This window comes from Poromitra crassiceps, assembly GCF_964638095.1.
Source record: "Poromitra crassiceps genome assembly, chromosome: 12".
Lineage (NCBI taxonomy): Eukaryota > Metazoa > Chordata > Actinopteri > Beryciformes > Melamphaidae > Poromitra > Poromitra crassiceps.
In genome coordinates, this window is record NC_139632.1 from 18,871,348 (window position 1) to 18,898,028 (window position 26,681).

Consider the following 26,681-nt stretch of genomic DNA (forward strand, 5'->3'; position numbering starts at 1 on the left):
ATGTATCTTGTTTTATGATCAAATAAAAGAGCAGACACCAGTCTGTCTGACTGGCTGACGAAAAATGTCTAAAAAAGGTTTCCAAACGAAATACCCGTTTTGGCACTTTTATAATAATTATTACAGTATCAGGTAAAACAATATCCACTAGAGTACTATTTCCGTGTAGCGCTTGAGATTTGTATTTGACAGTTTAGTTTACGAGCAGAACATGAAGCCATCTTTAAAAGGGGGCGGGACCATGGGCGGGACGTCCTCAGCAGACAACCAGGAAGCGGATGTTGTTGACGCTTTATCCAGCTAAGGATCCGCTTGGAGGCTAGCTACTAGGTGAAGTAGCAGCATACATTGAGGTTTCAGATCAAGTCAGACCAAATGGGGGGCGACATTTTCAACTTCACAATCTGAAAGAGTCTGTCCGACGTCCGACTGGTCAACAATGGAAGCGGCTATTTTCGGGTTGTTTTGTTTTAAGGCTGTTACATTGTAACCGGTTCAGTTAACTAGCACGACTCGCTAACTGGCTGAATCCTAACAAGTGCTTTCTTGCGTGCCTGGCTGGCGAAATAGAACTGTCAAAAGGAGGAAATATTTACATCCGAAAAATATTTCCCAACTACATATCTACGTGACGTGATAGCAAGACGTCTTTGTAGGGCTGGTGATTGACTTGGCTTTGTTGACTGTGTTGAGTAGCTAGGTAAACGATTTGAGGAAGGGGGTTATAGTTTACAGATAAGCCGGGAAGACTTATTTTATTAGTCGGCGATACTTGCTTTGGCTTCTAGTGAGTGAGTGAGTGAGTGAGTTGTGTGTGTGTGTGTGTGTGTGTGTGTGCGTGTGAGAGAGAGAGAGAGAGTGTGTGTGAGAGGGGGAGAGATTCAAACGGCTAGAAGTAACTGGGTGAATACTCCGATATGAAAATATGTGGAAGCTGGCATGATTATCATCTTTAGATCCCTGGATTCTCCTAAGATAGATGTTTGTGGCCTTGCGTTGAGATATTCATTGTTGATATTGAAATGCCAACGTGTCACACGTCTATGAAAGTAGGTCTATGAAAGTAGGTCCGGTGACAGCTTGGAAAGTAAACAGGTGTGGCAACCTGCAGCGACTTTGCACTACTACAACGCATGCATGTTGCGAGGCTCATTATGTCGGGGCACATCACAGATCTGGGGTATTACTTGAAATAACAGCATTCCTGCAAACTAGTGAACAGGAGTTTTGACTGTACACACTTATGACAGGATTGATTCATGATGTTATTCGCAACCGTTGAAGATTAACCAACACCTCTTGGCGGAAGCCAAAAAATCTTTTAACATGATCTCAGAGGTATAAACACCTATGAGGTAGTGTAGGCTTGTGTTTCATTAGGTGTAAGACTAATTTGTTAGTGTTGGCTGTTTGGTGAGTGTAGTGATAATGACTAGACGTATGCCTCTTGACTGACTTGACAGCCAAACTGTAGTTATATGTGTCACGATCTTACCCACCTACCACAATGCCGCCTGTATTGTTGTTATCACTGCTGCTTGGAGCGTTATGCAGCCTGGGGCAGGCTATGTCCCGGGAGGAGAGGCACAGGTTGAGGTGAGCTCAGAAAAACGTTCAGCATCCTTTGAGCATAATGTGAGATCAAAAAAGATGTGACACATGCTAACTTGTTTCTATGCTCTACCCCTCCCAAAGGGACCAAGTGGTTGAGATGTTTGACCATGCTTATCAGAATTATATGGTAAGTCCTCTTCCCTTGGACATGTTTTGATACGCACATCCAAGTTTCTAAGTGCTGCTGTACAAAAAAATGATCAAACAGATTTCAAAGTAGTTCTGCACAAGTAATATGATCCACCAAAAGTGACTTCTGTGCAAACAAACACGTTTCAAACGGGATTGGTCTTTGTCATGGTTGTCAATTACTACCAGGATGCTGTTTTAAATAGTATTCCTCCTCTTCCTTCATGGAAACAGGGATTCGTAGTTGAAGGCATTTAATAAATAAGCCTTTGTGATGCTACCTTGATAACTGAATTAGTTTCAGGAACATTGAGTAGCTTTAAGGTCACTAGGCCTATTTTTGAAAGGCCCTTTTGTATCCCTGCCCATAGTGTTAGCGCAGAAGTGAGAATATCTATACTATATGAAATCAAGCATTCATATTGCTTGTTGCTTTGCATTGAGATAATGGATTTCCAAACAATATTACATTTTGGGGGGGGGGTGTTTGGGTGTGTGTTTTTAATCTGCTTGCTTTTCTAAATGTCCCCAGTGGCTTTTTTACAGCTTCTTTCATGTTGTGCTTAACTGATGTCATGCACCCTTGGGGCGAGTGGAGTCTAAACAGACTGAGCTGGCCTCTTAGGGCACAGAAGAAAATGAAGGTTACAGCTGCATTGTGTAAAAGTTTGGTGTGTGCGTGTGTGTGTGTGTGTGTGTGTGTGTGTGTGTGTGTGTGTGTGTGTGTTGCCCAGGACCATGCATACCCAGCAGACGAGCTGATGCCTCTGACATGCAGAGGAAGGGTGCGAGGGCTCGAACCCAGCCGGGGTGACGTGGACGACGCATTGGGCAAGTGAGTCGCAAATGGCCTTCCTTCATTTTAAGTCAGTGTGTGTAGTACCGGGACAATGATGACGCGGGTCAAGAAGACCACAGCAGCCTTCTCCTCATATGCAGCGGAGGTGGAACTCAGAGGCAAAGATGCACTCACACATTATGATTAGTTGACATTATGTTGAATCATCTGACACTTTTTCCTCAAGGGCTGGTGACAGCAGGCTTGGTAAACAACATTGATTGATTGATTGATTGATTGATTGATTGATTGATTGATTGATTACCCATGTTCTAGGTTCTCTCTGACCCTCATAGACACTCTGGATACTCTTGTGGTAAGTAACTGCCCCCCCTTTCCCCCACACACATACACTTACGCACTTCTAGTCTCTACGTTTATCGAGGAAACATTTATGTTTATTTCAGAGATCAATTAAAATTCGAGGAATGTGGTATGCACACTGTTTAGGAAAATGGTGCCATGAAAAATGTAATGCGTAACATTGACATTTTGACTCTATGGGCCCTCATTAGAATGTAGAAAGTAAATTATGTCAATGTGATATAAATATTCCTAATTAAATATTTCAGGGAGCATTTTTATAAACAGTATGTGTTTATATTTGTGTATGTGTTTTAGGTTTTATTCTCCATTTAAATACTGTTCAAGATGTCTAACTCAGTCACTCTTCCTTACGTCCAGGTTTTGAACAAGACGACAGAGTTTGAGGCCGCAGTGAAGAGAGTCCTGTCAGATGTGAGGTTGGACAACGACATTGTGGTGTCTGTCTTTGAAACCAACATCCGTGTCTTGGGGTGAGCTTGGACTGGTTTATCATTATCAACAGACAATGATGGTTAAGAAAGAAAGACGGAAAAATGCAACAGTAATCTTACAAATGTATGGAATGTCTTTCTGACAGTGAACAAACAGAGCTTCTTGTCATCAAAATCTGTTTTGTATTTAGCCAAGTATAAAGTGAGAGCTTGAAGTCATCCGTAGATGCTGCTACAATTTGATTTGTGTGTGTGTGTGTGTGTGTGTGTGTGTGTGTGTGTGTGTGTGTGTGTGTGTGTCTCTCTCTCTCTGTCTGTTCAGAGGTCTGCTGGGAGGGCACTCCATGGCGGTGATGCTGAAGGAGGGGGGGCATCACATGCTGTGGTACCAGGATGAGCTCCTGCATATGGCCAAAGATCTGGGCCTCCGGCTGCTGCCTGCCTTCAACACCACCAGTGGCCTGCCTTACCCCAGGGTGAGACAAACACTCACACACACACAGAACCTCTTAATGTTATTTGTGGGAGTTAATTGTCCTGTGTTCAATTTGCATGATTTTGTTTTCAAATGGCTCAGGATAAGAAAAACGTTCTTTGTTATTTTTTGCAATATAGTTAGTTAAAAGGGTAATTTTTTGAATGAATTTGAACACTAAGCCCTCAGAGACTGACCAATCACAGGCTCAGCACTGGACCTGGATTGGCACACAATAGCAGCTGCTCTAATTGAAATGAGGATAACCGTCTGTGTTTTTAGCCATTGTTTAGTGAGGGCGGCATTGGAGATCCGGTTCAGTTGTGAAAAAGGTTGGAAGCCTGGATTTTTGACAATGCCATGCACCATTTGAACAAAATCCAATTGTAACAATACCTACATTAAACATGTGTGATGATTATGTACATGTGTATATAAAAAAAATGAAATTATAATTCTTATAATAGAACCCCTTTAAGTTAAATCTGAAGACATACATGGTGTAACAGTCAGGCAAAGATGTATACAAACGCATGTACAGAAACACACATTAGCACTGGCCACCTTTGCACACTTGCAGGGTTGAAAGATGACAGGCGGGCGGACATTCACATTAGCTGAAAGCGTGCGCATATCAAGGGAACAAATGAACAACAGCCCTATCAGATCATGACTCCATAATTCCATTTCCTGCTTCAGCGCTCCACTAGTGGCTGTCACAGCTTTTAGACACAGACATCTTTGCAGTTGACTGGTTTCCATGCCCAGTCTGCTGCAAAACAAATGTGACTCTCAAAACAAGATTTTTTAAATTCTGTTATTATTCTGCTCAACAGGTGAACTTGAAATATGGTGTCAGGGGTCCTGAGACGAGAACAGGCACAGAAACGGACACCTGTACGGCTTGTGCAGGCACCATCATCCTGGAGTTTGCCGCCTTAAGTCGCTTCACTGGGGACCCTGTGTTTGAGGTAACACACCGTTGTCAGATACAGTAATCAGAGCCTACCGTGCATATAGTGACACGATAGTTAAATATAGTGGACCACATTTAAAATGTGTTGAAAAATTACCTGCACCTAAAAAGCCAACACATCATCACCAGTCATCCTATTTATTCACTACTGGAACTTACTTTTTCAGATCTAAATTCAGATCTGAATTTATAAGTTATGTTATACTAATAATACATTTAAAGGCATAATGAGAGGCCGCTACTCCTGTATTGGCATGGCTTTGCTCGGAAAATGTCCAAGTAGGATATATTCTTCTTATATCATCATTGAAGATCATCTTCCATTTTATGTTTTACTGGTCTGCTCGGCTATTTGCTCCGCCATCTCTTAACATATTTAGCTATCACCTCTGTGAAACAGCTGTTCATTAGTAAGAACTCATTACTTTGTCATGTGATCAGCTATCAAAAGAGACAGCGAGGCAGCACTACAGTACACAGCTACAGCCCACAAGTGCCTCACCTTTCTCTGCGCATCTATAATTCAGGTTACACTTTGTCGCTGGATCATATTTGAGATTGGGTTACAAAGACTTGATGTTATGAAACCACATTGTTGTGTATCCATACATGACCTAAATGAATGTCTGCCATGCATCTGCTGTGGCTGTGTGGAATGAAATCTGAGTGTGTCATTTTCCTAGTCTTGCTTCCTCCTCACCTCTTTACACCGCTCTTGTGCATATTGTGGCTGGACTGGACTGTCCAACTTATTTGAAATTTAAATATGCGCTGCTCACCTTAAAAATCAGGTCTGTAAGGTTCAATGACAATGTGATCCAGGTCCTGTGCACCCAATACCACCACTGTTTTTGTTTTCTTTTGTTTGAGCCAGTCGTCTAATACTTGTCTGCACACAGTCAGCATAGTTGGAGATATCAGGGCTTGTTTTCCAACCTTCAGAAGAAGCCATGAGCGCTGAGAGGTTTATGGAGGTTTACCATAGATTGCAGGTACAGGGGAGCTGACTGGTGTACTGCCCTGTAGGCCAGTACCAGTGTCTTGAATTTGATGTGTGCCGAGATGGGAAGCCAGTGGAGGTCCTGGAAGAGGGGAGTGACATGAGAGAATTTGGGTTGGTTGAATACCAGACGGGCTGCAGCGTTCTGAATGAGCTGAAGCGGTCGGATGTCGGTGGCAGGTAGGGCGGCCAGGAGCATGTTGCAGTAGTCCAGGCGAGAGATAAGTGACTGGACCAGGAGTTGAGTCGCTTCTCTTGTGAGAAAGGGACGGATTTTGCAGATGTTGTAGAGGGAGAACCTACAGGAGCGTGCTGTCGCAGCTATGTTGGCTGAGCAAGACAGCTGGTTGTCAAGGGTCACCCCAAGGTTCTTAGCTGTTTGGGAGGGAAGACAAAATAAATAACTGCAGATATAAATACTCACAAGTAAAAACTAGGTATCTTTGTTAGTTGTGACAGCAGTTAGTACTGTCAAGCTAGGTTTGACATGTTTTCATCTTAAAGATGAGGAAATGGATTTAAAAAGTTAAAAAATGATGGCATACATTGCAAAGTGATTGCGGTATAAAAAACGGATACAGACAGAAGTAAATGCGGCCCTAACTCTAAATGACACTGGTGTTCTCCTTTTAAGCTCTTTGACTAACTTACCTCTTGTGTAACAAGAAGATTGGGCTATTTATCTCTATTTCTCTAATATCACATCATATTTTGCTCTGGTCAGTGGGTGTGAAGGATTATCATCTTGTGCTTCTAGTGGAATAGTGAAGAAGTAAACTTTTTCATTATATTATAATATGAGAGCTGAGGACTGGTTTATTTCTTGGCAGCGGTGGACTGCATCAGTCCTCCCCTGATAGATTGATTACACTCACTACGTATTGGTCAGAAAATAGATTTCTTTGATCAATGATGGACCCTCCCACACACACATCCACAGGTCCACGCCCGGAGAGCCTTGGATTTCCTGTGGGAGAAGAGACAGAGGAACAGCAATCTGGTGGGGACCACCATCAACATCCACTCTGGAGAGTGGGTCCGCCGGGGTGAGAGAGGGGAGGAGGGGATGTATGGATGGATTAGAGAGAGGGGGAGGGATGTAGGGGTGAGACAAAAAAGAAGGGGTGGGACAGGGTATGGAGAGATGAGGACATGGGGAAGTGAAGGGAGAGTGTCTTTCTGTGTGGGTGAGAGGAGAGCGGATGTATGGGTACAGTGGGTCAATTCTAAATGGGGCAAAAATAGAACAATTGTTTTGACGTCATATTTCTGTTGTCGTCAAAGGTGTTGTGTTTGTGTTTCTCAGACAGTGGAGTGGGAGCAGGAATTGACTCATACTATGAATACCTGCTAAAGGCTTACATACTCCTGGGAGATGACCTGTTTCTGCAGCGCTTCAATATTGTGAGATCACACACACACACACACACACACACACACACACACACACAGGGACACACCCGCTCATACAGGGTAACTTGATCCCTCTCTGTCTGCATAATAGGATTCTGTCATGATGGCTTCTCCTGCATAGGACGGGGTTATACTATTACATTTGTGTATTCCTGGATTCAGTGTAATCTTTCTGTCCTGCAGTGTGGCATATAGTGTTGATATAGATTTTGATGTTTACTCTATGTAAACTTTGCACTCGACCTGTTTTTAAGTCCTCAAGTTCTCCCTGTGAGACAGTGTGAGTATGGCTATAATATCCCTCTGTCCATCTCTAAGCCTATTCTATCCTCAATTCATCCACTTTGTGTACCCCACCTAGCACTATGCATCTATCATGAAGTACATTAGCCAGCCTCCACTGCTGCTAGATGTCCACATCCACAAACCTCTGCTTCCTGCTCGCACCTGGATGGACTCTCTGCTGGCCTTCTTCCCTGGACTACAGGTCAGATTGCACATCCCCACACTTATGTATCAACCAAAGGATAGTTATAGTCACTTTGATGGATGATTTTACTCTTAGTACTGATCATAGTTTACGGAAGCGTTTTCTCTGTCTGTGGCCTCTTGTGGCAGTTCAGTAACTTTGTTCATTCTACGCACATCCCAGGTGTTGAAGGGAGATATCCGTCCTGCTATTGAGACCCATGAGATGTTGTACCAAGTTACCAAGAAACACAACTTCCTTCCTGAGGTAATCTTCTCTCTGGGTACATCTGAAGTCCCCCCCCCCGATTTTTTATCCCATTTCTTATCCCCCATTAGTGCTAATTCATTTATTTAGCCTGGTTGCACTTGCTACTCCACCCTCTGTCGATCTGGGGAGAGCCGAAACTGGCTCCATGCTTCCTCCGAGACATGGGCAGTTAGCCAGCCGCTTCTTTTTACCTGACAGGGGAAGCTTCACCGGTAAGACATAGCACGTGGGAGGTTCATGCTATTCCAACCAGTTCCCCTCCCTCTGAACAGGCGCCCTTAACGAGCAGAGGAGGAACCACATTAGCAACCGGGATATTGCATGTTTTGGTGAAGGGGGTTCCTATATGAAGGAAACCCCCGGGAGGCACGGGGAGAACATGCAAACTCCACACAGAAAGGCCCTTTTGACGAGCCCACCCGGGCGGTGCAAAGCGCTTATTTTTGATCCGAGGAGGGATCTTTGAGGAGCTATGAGCGAGGATACACGAGAGCAGCCTTCCAGGAAGACTTTCAGACACGGATCAGACACGCCTTCCTGCACATGACCTAATGACACACTCACACTCGCAAAATGGCAAATGACTCAATGTGAATACAAGTAAATGTGTACACAGAGTCATGGGGTCTACTGTTTGTGTCGGTGTGAGTATAACTAATGACTCTTCAGCTATGGTTCAGCTATGCTGCCATAAACGCAAATGGACGTCACTTACTTCACATGACACTTCAGAGGGAAGTCTCATTTCTCTAAAAACATATCTCCTCGTTTCCTCTCTCCTCGCATGGTTTCCTCGGTGGGAGGGACTAAGACGCAAGGAAAAGACGCAAGTGAGGGAAACGTGGATGCACCCGATGTCTCTCTGTCTTCTCCCATCTGTCTGTCTTCTTGTCCCATCTGCCCTAGGCTGTAACGTGCCACAATGAATGACTTGGCATTGAAAAATGTGGACACGCAAATTACTCCATATGGCTTGTGTTGGCAACAAAAGCCATTGTGGAAATGAGTTCGCTTGCACTTCTGGACTATATTTATTATATTATATATTATATATATATATATATATATATATATATATATATATATATATATATATATATATATATATATATATAATGTATATGTATAATGTATATGTGTGTGTATTCTCACTGCCTGGGATGGTGTGCTGACTCCCTCCATCTCTCTCCGTCTGTCCGCAGGCCTTCACTACTGATTTCAGGGTACACTGGGCCCAGCATCCCCTGAGGCCTGAGTTTGCAGAGAGCACCTATTTCCTCTACAAGGTAATTTATCAGGGATATGTGACATGCAGAGGTAATTTATCAGGGATATATGACATCATGCAGAGGTTCTCACTCAGCCTTTGCGGTGCCACAGTACAGAGGGAAACATCTGTTATCATGAGCTTGTTTGTGGTGCCAATTATTACAGAGCAGCAATTACCTAGTATTCTCTGTTGACATTTCATAGAATGTAGCTTTTGGCATGCTTGCATATATTGTTAACATTGAGTAACATAATCTATAATCAAGACAAAAAAGGAGCTTCTCGGAAATTAGGAGCAAAGATTTAATCACGAAGTATAAAGTACATGTGTGCTGAAAACAGCTTACAAACAATGTACATCTTCAAATGAATAGACAGGGGCACAAAAACGCAACGCATTTCAACCTCTCTGGTCTTCGTCAGGCTGTAAAGGCTGGGTGTGTACTGCCACACCTGTATAAGGAAGCATAGGTGAGGTGACGTGGCACACGGAAGAAGGCTGTGACGTAACAACTAATGTACGACAAAACATAATGTATACCATAACTGTCTCGTATATACTGTAAATATCTATACTGTATATGTCCTCTGTTATGACCACACTACTACTCTCTCTCTCCCAGGCCACGGGAGACCCTTACTACCTGGAGGCAGGCCGCACAGTTCTGGACAACCTCAATCGCTACGCCCGTGTCCCGTGTGGCTTTGCTGCCATGAAGGACGTACGCACTGGGAGCCACGAGGACCGGTGAGAATACGGAGGCTCGGAGGATTCTCAGGATGATACAGCTCAAAGACTTGTGAAGTGCAGCTGTAGACATCATGCAGAAATGCTTTACATGCAGTCACATGACAATAACGACAGTAAAGACGCTTTATAATCATACATGGTAGTGAATCAAATTGTTATAGTGTCGGAAAGGTTTAATGCTACTTAATGATCAAGGGATAAAAAAAACACAGATAGTTAGTCTTGTTGGCAGTGCACATAGTGCCTGTCTGTTAAATAAATCAAACTATTTTAATGTAGTGTTCTGTTGGTTGGCCCACTGCCCTATATCTTACACCTCTTCCCTCTTCTCAGAATGGACTCGTTCTTCCTGGCCGAGATGTTTAAATACTTGTTCTTGCTGTTCGCGGATGCGGAGGACCTCCCCTTTGACGTGGAGGACTACATCTTCACCACAGAGGCGCACCTGCTGCCCCTGTCTCTCTCCGTGGCCCCCAACTCTTCAGCTGCCGCCGCCAATACCACGGTAATCAGTGTGATACCATTATAGTTACATTTGAAAAAATGATGACAATTTTTACACAATCTAATTGCTAATAACGCCTTTCACTTTCTCATGATGCTTCAGACAGAGGAAGAGCTGGATGACTCCAACTTTGATTGGACCTGCCCTAACACCCGCCTCTTGTTTCCTGACCCCGCCTTCCCTCAGAACCTGCGAGACCCGATCCGTAGCGCTGTGGACAAGAGTTGCCCCCGTCCTGCTCCATACCGGTATGTATAGAGACGGTACCTGTGGTTACATGCTGACACCAAAGAAGGGTTTCCTCTTTATTTGTACCTTTATTTATACAGGGGGAGAGAGCCATGCTCTCTTTCTCAGGAGTGTGTCCTGATCACATTCACACGTGGAAGCTGACCAGTACAACCACAGCCTGATCTGCTGGCCACTGAGCAGCTCCACTGGAGCGGTTGGGGTTAAGGGCCTTGCTCAAGGTGGTAATGAGGGAGGGGCAAGTGCTGCCTTTTCACTTTCCCCACCCAGATTTATCCTGCCGGTCCCGGGGGGTTGAACCGACGACCTTCCGGCCACAAGCTCGCTTCTCTAACCTTTAAGCCACCACTGCCCCTTAAAGACTTGGGAGTTGGGAGAATTTAGCATTCACCTCCTCTTGTCCATCACTTTTCACCTCTTATTTCTCATATGTGTCCTCCCACCTTCTCACCATCCGCCTCCTCTCTCTTCATCCCTGCAGTGAGCCCGGTATGGGTCGCCCTCCCCTGAGGGCTCAGGACTTCATGGCAAACAACCCTGAACATCTGGAGCTGCTGAGGAGGATGGGAGTCAGCCTAATCCACCTGAAGGATGGCAGGGTGCAGCTGGTGCAGCATGCTACACAGGTAAATAAATTTGCAACACGGGTAAACAACCATGTTCTCATAAATGGCTCACAATCACAAAATGCCAAGCCAAAGTAATGAAATGTCTTTACAATACACTTCTCTCTCCAACAATCACAAAATGCCAAGCCAAAGTAATTAAATGTCTTTGCAATATGCTTTTCTCCAACTGTTTCCTTCTGTTCTAATTACAGTGTTCTTTCTATTCCGACGTTTAAAATGTAATTCTCTCTCTGTTCCTCTCCTCTTCCCTCTCTCCCAGGCGGTGAGTGCGGTAGCTGCAGAGGATGGCATGCGCTTCATGCAGGAGATGATGGAGCTGTCCAGCCAGCAGCAAAAAGAGCAGCTCCCACCCAGAGCCATCCAGCTCATCTCACACCCCTTCTTTGGCAGAGTGGTGCTGACTGCTGGCCCCGCACAGTTTGGCACAGACCTCTCCAAAAGTACCACAGGGGTGAGTGGATTATGTAGTGACAGCCAAGCTGCCAAATGGGCACCTAACTGTCTTGCATGTTTGTTTTCCCTCAGAGAGTCACTGATTTTTATCTTTCACTGTTTTTAAGAGAGCACTGAGCACACACACTCTAGAATATTTTCCTAAACCAAACAGAAGAAGGATAGATGAGTGTGATGGGATTTGATCCTCAGTATGTTGGAGAACATGGGCGATTAAACAGCAGAAGTACACATTTTGACCAGTGTTCCTTAATTCTTCCTTTCTAGCCAAAGAGAATTCATCACCTCCCTGTCGTTCTCCTGTGTGCTGCAGGTACGAGGCGTTGTGACTCTGGCCGAGCCCTATAGTGGCTGTACCGAGCTGGCCAATGCCGAGTACGTCCAGGGCCGCATCGCCCTGCTGCAGAGGGGTCAGTGCATGTTTGCAGAGAAGGCCCGACACATCCAGAAGGCCGGCGCCATCGGAGGCATCGTCGTCGGTGAGCACGGGCAATTAATGACACAAGACGCAGGATATATCAACTCAGTGACTAGATTAGGGCTCGATAAACGGATTACCTTCAAGACAGCCAGCTTCAGAGCTTCCTGCACATTGCATGATGACCGAATAAATACATTCTAACTTCTATAAACTGATTATAAATCTATAACGATAAGACCGTCGCCCACTCTGCTACCTAGGGTGGTCACGAACTCGCGATACTAGAATTTCTAACCTTGATAGCGATACCCAGGAGAATATCAATACTCTATAGCATAACCATTACACAGCAGATTACCCCTGCTCTAGTCATTAGCCTATCAAAACATGTTTAGCTTGTTGAAGCAACAGATGCCCACCAGTTGGGGTGGATCAGTAGGATATTTGATTTTTCATCCAGAGAAAGGACTGCCGATATCGATACTGTTGCAAATTAGTATTGTATCTGTTTAAAAGGTTTAGTAGCGATACTTGATTTTATTTTATTTTATTTTATTTTATTCGGCAATTGAAAAGCAATACAAAATACATCATAGCTTTAAAAATTGACAAGGATATTAATACCTTTTGCTAATGAGCATTGTATTAGTTTCATATTTTTAGTAATGATACTTTTGACAACCTTACTGCTAACATCAACTCTTTCTCTTGCCTGCCCATCGTTCTCCGCTCGCCCCCACCCCCCCTCCTCCCAGATGACAACGAAGGCAGCAGCAGTGACACGGCACCCCTGTTTCAGATGGCCGGTGACGGCCGCAACACAGACGACGTCACCTTGCCCCTCCTCTTCCTGTTCCACAAGGAGGGCAACATCCTGCTGGAGGCGCTGAAGGAGTACAGGGAGGTGGAGGTGCTGCTGAGCGACAGAGCCAGGGACAGAGGTGGGACTGCGGTCAATGCAACGTCCGCCACGCGCTTTCCTAACATGACAAACTCTCCTCTTAATTTATCGTATCTCTCTCGGGAAATTGACGTACTCACTCAGATCACCCCACTGACTGAGCCTCAGTCTGTGCTTGACTTCAGCTAAACATGATGTGTAGGGGGTTCAGGCAATATTTGAAGGCTGGATGATGGTGAGTCATTCCAGTGGCTCCTCAACTCAGCCACCTACCAGCTTTAGTATGGCTGATGGAGGGTGGAGGTAAGCACCATAGAGAGCCCCAGGGATGACGTATTTTTGTAGTCGGAACGCGGAAGTCCCGGACTTCCTGGTTCTTCACTGTTTCTGTCTATGGGATTTTTGAATGGGTTTTTGCCGCGATGCTTCAAATAAGGTCTCTGAGCAACGCAAGCTTAATCAAACGCGAACCAGAGTTCAGTCGGATAATCTTCACACATGAGGACCACTTTCATGAGTTTTGTAGCCTAAATGCGAGCCCTAGAAGTAAAAAGCTTGAGCTAAGCTAATCCAGAACTACACACTGTTGCATAGGCTTCCACGTCACGTCAGCACTCAACCTGGACTGTTGTTGATGTGTGCACTGATTACCCCGGGCTGAACCAGGTGAGGGAAGAGAATTTCGTCGTTCGTGTTCGTCCTTTGAAGTGATGATGTTATTGACGTATACTGTATATCCCCGTCGACTCAACAGTGTAGTCTCATTTAGCCGTTTGCTAGCTAGCTGCCCTAAAAGCTTCAAAACTCATAAAAGTGGTCATCTTGCGTTGCCCAGAGACCTTATTAGAAGCATCGCGCCAAAAACCCATTCAAAAGTCCCATAGGCGAAAACAGTGACGAACCAGGAGGGTTAGCATCGATGATTTCCGGACTCGTTCCTGGGGCTCTCTATTACCAGCACTCTATTCTCTTCTTCTCCTCTTCTTCCTCATCTCCCGAGTCCCTCTGTTCCCTGTGGTGGTCTGTAACAGTGCCTCTCCTCTCTCTCTCTCATATTTCCCCCCCCATACCTCTCCCCTCTTTGGATGAGCAGCAGCCATATTCAAAGGTAAACCTGGCAGCCTGATTGAGAGCAGTAAGTATCTCCTCTTCTCTTTCTCTCTTCCTGGTTCACACTCTTTTTGTTTCACCCCTTCCCTTGCCTTTTCCTCCTTACAGAAATATTCCATTGTAACTAACAACAAAGAAATATCGAGTCTCCTAGCCGATGGTCTCATTTGCTCATGTAGGTCATATAGAGGCGTCAGTATTTCATAACCAGTTTAAAAGTTTCGTGTCGGGATTTAATTTTAACATTAAACGTGTAATGGCCCCGTTTTTTTTTTAATAGCCTACTTCCTGGTATGGTCGCAGTGACTACTGACCTACTGAAGTCACGTCCTCTCCTGCATTCAACATACAACCAAGGGATTTCATCCGCCATTCATTTTCCATCTACAATTTGTTAAAAGTTCTGTGTGTTAATTTTAACGTTATACAAACGGAGGGCGGAGGGCAGATATGCGGTCGCTATGACGACCAGTTGTGGGTGGAGGCAAGTAGACGGTGTATCAGGTTGAGACAAGTTGAACTATGCAGTACCATGTGGTGGAAATGAGCCAATAAATGCCCATAGAAAGGCAAGGCAAAGTGGGACAGTCTTGCAAGGTTAGACATAGCAGATTCTCACCCAAACCACGTATGCTATGTAGATGCTCACTTAACTTAAAAAGCAAAATGTCTCATTTGTATCTAATGTTTTTATTCTAATGATTTGACCTATGCTGACTTTTACATATTTGGCTGTCTTTGCTTCAATAGAGACGTGCATTAGTGATTTAGCTGTACTCTACCACTAATGGTAATAATGGTGTGATAATGTATTTGATTTCGTAAAGGAAATTCTGGTTTGGTTTGCACCCCTCCAGGCAGGTCAGAGCACAGGCTCAGCTACATGAGCTAGGACACTTCAGCAGGCCCCGATGCTTAGCGGCACAGACCCCAGGTTCAGTTTAGTTTATTAGTTTAGTTATACAGGGACAATGCACATCATTCAACATTGCTGCAAATGTGCCAGTCTTAGCTGGGTAGCTAATTTTCAACTGTAGTCCCTGCGCAAGGTGTTGATTGCCGGATAAAAGCACAGTAGAAAACAGTAAAAAGCACATTACAGTACAAAGTTAGGCTTCGTGCATGCAGGCAAGCAAGCAAACAGATGATGCAGCCAAGCAGACAGACAATGCAGCCATGCAGCATCATGACAAGAGAGGAGAAAAACTAAACGGAATCTCTCATGATGCACAATTAAGCAACATGCAGGCAGGCAAGCAGACAGACCAAGGGTTAATGGTTGTGTTCACACGCCTGTTATCTTTTAACCATCTTTTCATTGTGTGTTTGAAAGATTTGTGGTTGAAGAACGGTCACTGTGAGTGACCACAAGGCCACCCTGAGGGCAAAACATCTGGAAAGCTTGTGTGCATACCTCTGCCTGAATGATACTACCCTGAAAGCCTGGCTAGATTTCTGTGTAGGATTAAAATAATCGAGAACTTTCCACATTTACAGCAGTGTCTTCTGAAAATGTCACAGTGCAACGTCTTACTGTACCAGTTTTTCCTCAGTTAATTTCAGTCCGTTTGTGTAGTTCTATGTGAGAAGGGTTTCATCCTGTGGGAAACATGACTCACCGTCAGCATCGTGCTGTTAAAGCTGACAGCCTCTTGATGAAAACTGCTCTATTTTTGACTGAGACTGACTACAAGGAGGCATTTTGTATTGATGGTATTCTGTTACATCACCACACGGCCATCTTGGTAGGAAAATAACAGGTGATTGTGATCAATTAACAGGTGATTACAATCAAGTGACATTTACAGCCAATGAGCTGTGTGTATTGTAGCGCCATATTGGTAGGAAAAATGCTTGTGACATCATGGGAATACTATGAATAGATTACTGACTGATGATGAGGAGGGAAGCGTTTGTGTGTTGTGTGCCTGTGTGTGTCCTCCGAGTCCTCATAGACGGAATATAAATATGAGCGCCGCGTCCCCGCTTCCTACCGCTATGCAAAAATGAAGCCAAAATATCTTGTTTCAGCGAGCTGCCATCTTGCTTGTGTGACATCATTTGCAACCGGAGTCTGCGCAGTAGAGTCGGGCTGAACCCCCTCAGCTGTGCCGCCGTCTGACGATGGTTTGAGAGTGGCTGTCACAGCTGTTTTTATATCGTCAAATAACTATTTAAAAACAAACTTACCAGAAAATGTTTCACTTGAACATACATAAGCGTGATAAGAAGTACCTACAATTATGAAATCTAAACAATCTTTGGGGGAAATTGATCTGACGTCTGACGTGTACATTCATTTTTTTGTTTGGCTCATGTCCCGTCCGCTAACATGGAGGGGGCGGGATTTATGACCTATACTGCAGTCAGCCACTAGGGGGCAATCGAGACGTTTTGGCTTCACTTTTATATGAGCTGTCATGACATGACGTCCATATACAGTCAATGGTCCTGCTCATGTTAATCTAGAGTTGAATCTCACCCCCCCTCCTTTTCTCCTCAGGTGTGGATGCACAAGAAGAGGATGGCTGCACAACTGAGAGGACTACTCCCACCTCATCAACACCTATTGACCAATCACAAACGAGCACAGTGGAGTTGGACGAATCGGCTCCCGAGGAGGTCAAACCTTCAGAGGAGGAAGTTAGTCCTCCAGACGAAGAAGTTAGTCCTCCAAACAAAGTTAGTTCATCAGAACAAGAAGAAGGTAGTACTCCAGAGGCAGAGCCCAAAACGGAGAGAGACTCTGAGAAGAGGGAGGGGCCTGAGGGCGACGCGGACTCGAACAGCCAATCAGTGGACGAATTGCTAGCTGATTGGCGGGAGGACTTGGAGGCGTTCCAGCAGATGGAAAAGGATGAGCTCTGACAGCCATCCGACGTGTGACGCCTCTGCCCCCCCTGTGACTGTGGTACGATCCTGCTGTGGGAATCATCTGCAGGGAGCGTGTCTTCAGATGGCTCTTAATCAAATACAGGTGAACTGAAAGGACACTTGTTTGAGTGGGGAGGAATCTTTTTCTGAGCAGGTGGGTTAATGACGGTATTTACTCTCTTGTCCTCTACTACGAATGGCATTAAGTGCAGAGTCCTAGCCTGGGAGATGTTTGATGCTTAAGTGACCAGGGTTCTCACCTCACTTTCTCACAGTTTCTGTTTGCCTGTCTGTCATAACATACTATGGACCAGACTACGGTATATGTAACAACATGTCTCACTTACTTCCCAATCGGGTCTTGTTTAATTTTCAGGCGGTCTTCCTCTATGCATTTTATGACTTATTGTACTTAAAGGGGAAATCACCGTGAATGCTGGTTGAAGAACTACTTAATTCTTAATTAATTTTGCCCTTTTCACAGCAACCGTTTTGAGGTGGTAAAGTAGGAAGTAAAGCAGGTGCAACCAATAACTTCAATGATGGCCCTGGGACTGGAACACCTAAATGGAATGGAACCATCATTAATGACTTGCTTTACTTACTGCTTTACCACCTCAAAATGGTTGCTGTGAAATTGGTCTATAGACTGGTTGATTTCATTTAAATGTGATGAGATAATTATGCGTTTACTGTTTTTCTTTTGTCGGGCGTAATCATCTGTACAATATGATGTTACCTTACTGTGAGTCAAGGACTGCATTAATTGCTGGGTTTGGTGACATGGAATAATCTCCAGGATCTTATCATGGCTTGTGGCAGCCAGGCAGATTCAAAACTATTCTCTCTGGAAGATATATGAATGAAGTCATGTATTCATGTAAATATGTATTTGTTGAGATATATTGACTGAAATAATATAGCGCTGCTTTGCTCAGGTTCTGGTCAGTCTGATTAATCAGATCACCCCACTATTACCAACCTCTCTGGACCACATGGGGTTGAGTGGACCCACCCCTCCCCGTGTTGGTTATATACCATCGCAGGCCGCCACGGGGTGGCGCTGTTTGATCTGTCATGCTGGAGCGGCCGATTGATTGGAAACTAAGCAAAAATAAGCCAATAAGTTAACATGATAAAATTTAATAAAAATTGATAATAAGGACATCGTACTGACTTTACTTTTCTTTTAGTAATGTATGTTTTATAAGCACTGAAGGTTTGGATATTTCTGTAGAGACAATTGAAATAAGGAGAATTGTGAAAAGCTTTCTGAATTTTGGCCCGGATGAGTGAATGGCAGAATTAGCCATGGTCAGTTTCTTTAAGTTAAGTGGGTCACTTTATTGGACTGTAAAACTAAAGCGTTTCTGCCACTTTATGAGAGTGTAAAGAGTGCAGTAATTGGATGATGGCTCAGTCAGCTCATGTATTGATGGGTTTAATGATATAAAGCAATCAGCAATGTACTGTATAAACTGCTGGAGAAACATGGAATAGTTAAATAGATGGTGAAAATGTTTTATTTAAAATTCAATGTATTCTTCCTCAAGCAGAACACGTTTTTGTTGGATAACATCCACACCATTTCAGTTACTTTTGAGTAATCAAAAACTAATCAAAGTTAATACGGAATATATAATTTATATTTTATTATTTGTATGTAGAAAGGAAAACAACGGTTTTTCTGATAATAATGGATATTATATAGCCTATTCTGATTTTTGTTTGTGGTGCTTGACCTCAGGATGACCGCCCACATGACATGAGCTCATAGTTTACCCACATTTTTATACACCACACTTAGCCTACATCACTGGGTAATAATAACAGAGAATGCTCGGTGCACTTTTCCTGCTGGACCCAAAATAACACAGAACAACATGAGTCCAGTGGTGATTGGTGATCGAGGCACTCCTCCTCGGCAAGATGGCTGCATTGCTGCGCGAGGAATAGTGGCATCCTGGTGAAATGACGCAAGCCACAGTTTACACTCAGTTTAGTGGCTCAGCTCGCCTCTCCAGTCCAGTCTCCATAGCGCAGATCCCGCCCGGCCCGACACCCGGCTCTAATTCTCCAGTGGACCGAGCGGAACCGGTTCATCAAAGTAAGTAGTACGAATGTGTATGACTTGTTTTAGCCGTCTCCCAGAGGTGTCGTCGGCACCAGTGAAAGCCACATGTGCTGCGTATAATTCTGTCTTTGCGAGCCCTCTCTCTCTTTTGTTGTTGTTTCCTGAGAGTGTGTACCGTGATTACCCGGCGGCGGGCGGCGCTTTCCTTCCTGCATCTTGCGGGGCTTCGCTTTGGTCGATGTTTTGTGCTGGTGGTCTGTACTGTTCTAGTCTAGTCTGCAGTGTGTCTTAACGTGTAGGCGAAAACATGGGGGGCTCCAAGTGAGCCATTTCCATTCGTGGTGCGTGTGAATGTGCTCTCTTTGGACAGCAGCAGCGCTGGCTGCTCAGTGCATTTCAAATTTTCCACACATCCTGGTTGGCTGTGCTGTGTGCTTGCCAGCCTGTCCCGCTGTTCTCAGTCCCATTCCCTCTCTCTTTTCTCTGCCCGTGGTAAGGCCGTTTGCTTTGGTTTGGAGAGAAAAACTCACACGGAGAAGGCAGACCAGGGTTGGCAGAGGTAACAGACCCGTTAACCTTTGTGGATATTAAAGTATGTACTATGCGTACTATGCAAACACGGGAGACCGTTTGCTCTGCCTCCAACTCTGCCTTTCCCCGCGGGGAACAAAGCGCCCAGTGTCTCCACGCAGCGCAGCGCAGCTGGACACAGCTGTTTTAGCCGAGCTGCTGCAACTCTCTGCCCTGTACGAGCTCCGGGACAGACCGACCTCCTCCAGTCCCCCAGGCCCGGGCTGCCCCGTACGAGCTCCGGGACAGACCTCCCTCCTCCAGTCCAGTCCCCCCCCCCAGGCCTGGAGCTGCCCCGCTGCCTACCCAGGCCCAGTGTCTTCTGCCTCACTGTCACATTTGACCTGCCCATACATACCCAGGCTGGTCTGCTGCTTGTTGTGGTTTGCAAATACACTTCAGTAGCAGCCAGTTGGAGTGTGCAACGTTCAGCTTCCATGCTATAATGGGAGAAGCTATTGCTTTCTGTTCATCACATAATATATCACGAGTAGTCTCTTTGGCAGTTGGTTAGGAATTGTTGAAGGCTCTGTTGGCTGCATGGTTTAATTTCTCCTGTGTGTGTGTGTGTGTGTGAGTGAGAGAGAGAGAGACTCAGGGGGAAGAGAAGAGCACCCTCTGCACCTGAGAGGATAAAATTAGTAAAGTCACACTGGCCAAACCGAGACATGATATACAGGCTCATTTGCTGCTAGTTGGCTGAAAGTCAGCCAGAGCTAGAATATAGGACTATTTCAAACGTATTCTTTTCACTCTGTAATCAGCTGTTGCTGCCGGAGCACAGGCTCACACATGCACAGACAGACAGACAGACAGACACACACACACACACACACACACACACACACACACACACACACACACACACACACACACACACACACACACACACACACACACACACACACACACACTTACTTACTGGCTTCATGTACCTAGCCCCTAGTCCTTCTAGAGCCCACTTGGTAACAGACTTAGACTATACACATGACGTTGCCAAATGGACCCAGTAGTCACTGAGTTCCCTGCACGTCTGCTTTGTGTACGTGTGCCATATGGCTGTGCAGCTTCCCCCATGTGAACTGCCATAGACCGTTAGGCCCATTTGGTAGTTGTGTGCAGCACCCTGGTGTGGTGTGAACTAGGTTGTTTAGCCCACAGCATACTGTCACCAGCAGCTTACTTTAGGGTTACGTTATATAGGTTAGGGATGATGATGCGATGACCAGAGAGATCTGACATTATGGTTAAGTTATATAGGTTAGGGATGATGGTGACCAGATAGATCTTACATTAGGGTTAAGTTATATAGGTTAGGGATGACAGTGACCAGAGAGATCTGACATTATGGTTAAGTTATATAGGTTAGGGATGACAGTGACCAGAGAGATCTGACATTATGGTTAAGTTATATAGGTTAGGGATGACAGTGACCTGAGAGATCTTAGATTAGGGTTAAATTATATAGGTTAGGGATGACGGTGACCAGAGAGATCTTACATTAGGGTTAAGTTATATAGGTTAGGGATGACAGTGACCTGAGAGATCTTACATTATGGTTAAGTTATATAGGTTAGGGATGACAGTGACCAGAGAGATCTTACATTAGGGTTAAGTTATATAGGTTAGGGATGACGGTGACCAGAGAGATCTTACATTAGGGTTAAGTTATATAGGTTAGGGATGACAGTGACCTGAGAGATCTTACATTAGGGTTAAGTTATATAGGTTAGGGATGACAGTGACCTGAGAGATCTTACATTAGGGTTAAGTTATATAGGTTAGGGATGACAGTGACCAGAGAGATCTTAGATTAGGGTTAAGTTATATAGGTTAGGGATGATGATGACCAGAGAGATCTTACATTAGGGTTAAGTTATATAGGTTAGGGATAACAGTGACCAGAGAGATCTTACATTAGGGTTAAGTTATATAGGTTTGGGATGACGGTGACCTGAGAGATCTTAGATTAGGGTTAAGTTATATAGGTTAGGGATGATGATGGCCAGAGAGATCTTACATTAGGGTTAAGTTATATAGGTTAGGGATGATGATGGCCAGAGAGATCTTACATTAGGGTTAAGTTATCTAGGTTAGGGATGACAGTGACCTGAGAGATCTTACATTAGGGTTAAGTTATATAGGTTAGGGATGACAGTGACCTGAGAGATCTTACATTAGGGTTAAGTTATATAGGTTAGGGATGACAGTGACCAGAGAGATCTTACATTAGGGTTAAGTTATATAGGTTAGGGATGATGATGACCAGAGAGATCTTACATTATGGTTAAGTTATATAGGTTAGGGATGACAGTGACCAGAGAGATCTTAGATTAGGGTTAAGTTATATAGGTTAGGGATGATGATGACCAGAGAGATCTTACATTAGGGTTAAGTTATATAGGTTAGGGATGACAGTGACCTGAGAGATCTTACATTAGGGTTAAGTTATATAGGTTAGGGATGACAGTGACCAGAGAGATCTTACATTAGGGTTAAGTTATATAGGTTAGGGATGATGATGACCAGAGAGATCTTACATTATGGTTAAGTTATATAGGTTAGGGATGACAGTGACCAGAGAGATCTTACATTAGGGTTAAGTTATATAGGTTAGGGATGACGGTGACCAGAGAGATCTTACATTAGGGTTAAGTTATATAGGTTAGGGATGACAGTGACCAGAGAGATCTTACATTAGGGTTAAGTTATATAGGTTAGGGATGACGGTGACCAGAGCGATCTTACATTAGGGTTAAGTTGTATAGGTTAGGGATGACAGTGACCAGAGAGATCTTAGATTAGGGTTAAGTTATATAGGTTAGGGATGATGATGACCAGAGATATCTTACATTAGGGTTAAGTTATATAGGTTAGGGATGATGACAGTGACCAGAGAGATCTTAGATTAGAGTTAAATTATATAGGTTAGGGATGACAGTGACCTGAGAGATCTTAGATTAGGGTTAAATTATATAGGTTAGGGATGATGATGACCAGAGAGATCTTACATTAGGGTTAAGTTATATAGGTTAGGGATAACAGTGACCTGAGAGATCTTACATTAGGGTTAAGTTATATAGGTTTGGGATGATGATGACCAGAGAGATCTTATATTAGGGTTAAGTTATATAGGTTTGGGATGATGGTGACCTGAGAGATCTTACATTAGGGTTAAGTTATATACTGTAGGTTAGGGATGATGATGACTGACCAGAGATCCTCCCACCCTCCCTCCTTTACCGTCGATTTATCTGTCTGGTTTCATCCATCTGCCTTTCTTTCCCTCCCTCCCTCCCTCTCTCTCTCTCTCTCTCTCTCTCTCTCTCTCTCTCTCTCTCTCTCTCTCTCTCGCCATCACTTTCTCATTGTGGAGTGTGCAGTGTGTGTGTGTGTGTGTGGGGGGGGGTTGGCATATCATTCGCTGCTCATATGGCTAGCAGTAGAGAGTGCAGCCAGCCCACTGAACTGAAATGCAGGACTCTGACTCTCTCTCTCTGCCTGCCCCCTCTTTCTCTCTCTCTCTCTCTCTCTGAGGCAGGGGCATCTATTATTAGTCCTCCTGTCCTCTCTCTCGCCCATCCTCTCATCCTCTCACTCATCATCATCTGCCCGGCCAGCCGTCCACCCTGTGGCCTCTTCACCTTGGGCTGATCACTTGGGGTGAGTGTTTGGGTCATGATGCAACTGCTGTGATGTCACTGTTTGAGGAGGAGGGTTTCCATGGTTACCAGGGTGTCTTCTCTGTGTGTCTTTGTGGGGACTGGGGGACGGGGTGGCGGCTGGGGGCTGGAAGGGAGTTCCCATGACTGTTGCATACGGTGTGTGTGTGTGTGTGTGTGTGTGTGTGTGTGTGTGTGTGTGGTGGTCTCTCAGTGCTGCGCGGTGTCAGGTGTCCCATGAGGCAGTCTGTATTGCAGTGCAGAAAGCACAAGGCCAGCACAACTCGATCCCTCCAGCTTCTGTTTGTCTTTCAGTTTGACTGATTTGCTTGCTGGCTGGTTGGTGTGTCTATCTGACTGATTTGCTTGCTGGCTGGTTGGTGTGTCTATCTGACTGATTTGCTTGCTGGCTGGTTGGTGTGTCTATCTGACTGAATTATCGAAGCTCAAGCGCTGTCACTGTATGTTGCAACAAGGACCCAGAAGAGTGCATTTGTGTTATTATCATTTGTATTGTTAATTCTGCCATGTGCTATATATACAGTATGTGTTTTTATCTGTCTGGCTACATCGCAAAGCTGCAGCACTGCAGCCCATGTGCTGAACAGAACGGAACAGCGGTTGTGAGCTGTTTGTGCCGATGGTCTGTCTTCTCTCTGTTCCCCTTCTGAGTCAGCAGCGTTTGGCCTTGTAGTGTCTGTATCCATGCCTTAGTGTGCATGTATCTGTCACATGGAGTAGTGCCTGTCTGTGTCCCTGACTCTGTTGACAGGCTAGTTTGTGTTCAGAGTCCAGTTGGGATGGGCCTGAGGTGAGCACAGGGTCCAGGGCTGTGGGCCAAACTAGCCTGCATTCTTGCTTCCTGTCTGCCCTCTTCTCAGCCAGTGCAGAGTGGATCTCTGCACACAGTACACGGTGTGGATCTCTGCACACAGAGTGGATCTCTGCACACAGAGTGGATCTCTGCACACAGTACACGGTGTGGATATCTGCACACAGACTGGATCTCTGCACACAGTACACGGTGTGGATATCTGCACACAGAGTGGATCTCTGCACAAAGTGTGGATCTCTGCACACAGAGTGGATCTCTGCACACAGTGGATCTCTGCACACAGTACATGGTGTGGATCCGATCTCTGCACACAGACTGAATCTCTGCACACAGTACATGGTGTGGATCTCTGCACACAGACTGGATCTCTGCACACAGTGGATCTCTGCAGACAGAGTGGATCTCTGCAGACAGAGTGGATCTCTGCACACAGAGTGGATCTCTGCACACAGTACATGGTGTGGATCTGTGCACACAGAGTGGATGTCTGCACACAGAGTGGATCTCTGCACACAGTGGATCTCTGCACACAGTGGATCTCTGCACACAGTACATGGTGTGGATCTGTGCACACAGAGTGGATCTCTGCACACAGAGTGGATCTCTGCACACACAGTGGATCTCTGCACACAGAGTGGATGTCTGCACACAGAGTGGATCTCTGCACACAGAGTGGATCTCTGCACACAGAGTGGATCTCTGCACACAGAGTGGATCTCTGCACTAGGGATGTTCATTTTGAAAAATTTCCAAAATCGATAATCGGTGAGAATTAACGATCAATTATCGATTATCGATTTTATTAATACTTAGAAAATTTTCAATATTTTCAATATTTTCAATTTTTTTTTTTTTTTTTTTTAACAAAATGAATGCCTATGGCAGAAAATACGAAAGACAACGTGTTCTCCTCAATGAACTCTTTATTTCAATGTGTCTCCTCTCCAACACTGCTGTCCCCGGCGCATGCCGGTGTGAATTTCTCATGTTTAAAACAGTTTTGTTGGCACAAAGGCCCGTGCCCAGCCAGAAAACTAGAGACTATATGAAGCTCCACCTCACGTTAGTCGGCTGTGCAATGGAGTGGGGCGAGGAGGAACGAATTCCACCCAAACCTAGTCCAAAAAAAAAAAAAAAAAAAAAAATGTTTTTTTTCTTTTTTTTTTTAAATAATTAAAAAATCGATCCAAATGCCACAGGATCGATTCCAATCCTTAACGATCGATTATCGATTTTCGATAATTGATGAACATCCCTACTCTGCACACAGTACATGGTGTGGATCTCTGCACACAGAGTGGATCTCTGCACACAGAGTGGATGTCTGCACACAGTGCACAGTCAGTGTATTCCCATCAGAGAGAAGGTATTGCTTTCTCATCTCCACTCTCCACTGTAGAGAACATCCACAGCACTCTGATAGCATCTCTGCAGGCCCGCTCCTTGATAACAACACTTCACTGTTACATTGATGTGAGAAAAAAATGGGAACCCATATTTTTTTTATATAAGATGAGTTATGGGATTAAAATATTTTAAAATGATATACCTACTACGAGACTATGAAGTATGAAAGCATCTCTTGTAAACCTCCCTTATGCTTACAACACTATGACACCACTTCTCCTCTGATTTCTACCCTGAATTACATAATGGATGGAAATTTATACCAGTCAAAAGATGGTGAAAACTATTCTGCAAATTAAAGGGTAATAGGGATGTAACCTGGTTCCCAGTTACATTTAGCAATACCTTTTGGTGGAAAGTAGTAAAGTACATTGAATTCTGTGATGGAGTAAATTATCTTATGTGTAGTAGTGGCTGTTTGTGAAAGTTGCTTTTCTAAATAATCATAAGCATAATAAGAATATTTAAATTCAGCCCACTAGAAAACTTGAGATGGCAGCCGTTTTCCCACATGCGTACCGGAAAATTACCTGTAAGTCAATATCGGACATTTCCCTTCACACCTCTCCTCTCGCATGTCGGAATCTACCAGCGAAATTGCCTGTATGTGTGGGGGGGGGGGGGCGGCACTGCAGAGCGAGTGGGGAGTGACGTGTCGGCAAAACTCTGAATGGTGAAATAAGTTTGCTTGTTTATCCGTTCACCTGCGTCGCGTTGAAGCACTTTTTACAGACTGGCTTTGTTTGATGTGTCCAGGCTTGCCTTCGCTGTCGGCAACGTAAGCAAAATACTTCCACAATTCGCTTCGTGCATTTGCTTAGTCCCTGTCGGGCTGTGACTGAAGGAGGAGGACGGACTGTGGCCAGAGAGCGAGCAGAGAGGAGAGGGGAAAATCAGCACACCCACACATGAAGCTGACATAGGCTACTGCTCTTATTATCACAAGATCATTTCGCCAGTTTGCTTTAATGTGCGCGAATGATTAGATTATGCCCGCTGGAACATTAAGCAACGTGTGTACACCTCGCC

General features: G+C 44.7%; 2 protein-coding genes across 2 annotated transcripts in view; both read left to right on the plus strand.

Moving 5' to 3' along the window:
• Nucleotides 1–382: 382 nt before the first annotated feature.
• Nucleotides 383–18,255, plus strand: edem3 (ER degradation enhancer, mannosidase alpha-like 3). Its single transcript, XM_083648020.1, has 20 exons — nt 383–1,596; nt 1,696–1,741; nt 2,478–2,578; nt 2,858–2,897; nt 3,266–3,378; nt 3,662–3,815; nt 4,651–4,785; nt 6,731–6,836; nt 7,097–7,194; nt 7,565–7,690; nt 7,856–7,939; nt 9,145–9,228; nt 9,835–9,959; nt 10,296–10,467; nt 10,570–10,715; nt 11,198–11,342; nt 11,605–11,796; nt 12,112–12,277; nt 12,975–13,160; nt 16,734–18,255. The coding sequence occupies exons 1-20, from the start codon at nt 1,508–1,510 to the stop codon at nt 17,096–17,098; spliced, it is 2,673 nt and encodes an 890-aa protein (XP_083504146.1). The 5' UTR covers nt 383–1,507; the 3' UTR covers nt 17,099–18,255.
• Nucleotides 18,256–19,090: 835 nt separating this feature from the next.
• LOC310786063 (uncharacterized protein C1orf21 homolog) overlaps nt 19,091–26,681 on the plus strand; it is a gene marked incomplete at its 3' end in the record, with an annotated part of 51,504 nt that continues 43,913 nt past the window's right edge. Inside the window, exon 1 of the mRNA XM_083647246.1 lies at nt 19,091–19,211. The remainder of the gene's footprint in view (nt 19,212–26,681) is intronic.

Excerpts from the sequence above, each read along its gene's own strand:
- edem3 (XM_083648020.1), top strand. The coding sequence starts at position 1,508 with ATGCCGCCTGTATTGTTGTTATCACTGCTGCTTGGAGCGTTATGCAGC. Across the intron at positions 3,816-4,650 it reads GTGGCCTGCCTTACCCCAGG|GTGAACTTGAAATATGGTGT; the intron begins GTGAGACAAACA and ends TCTGCTCAACAG. Across the intron at positions 7,691-7,855 it reads CCTTCTTCCCTGGACTACAG|GTGTTGAAGGGAGATATCCG; the intron begins GTCAGATTGCAC and ends CGCACATCCCAG.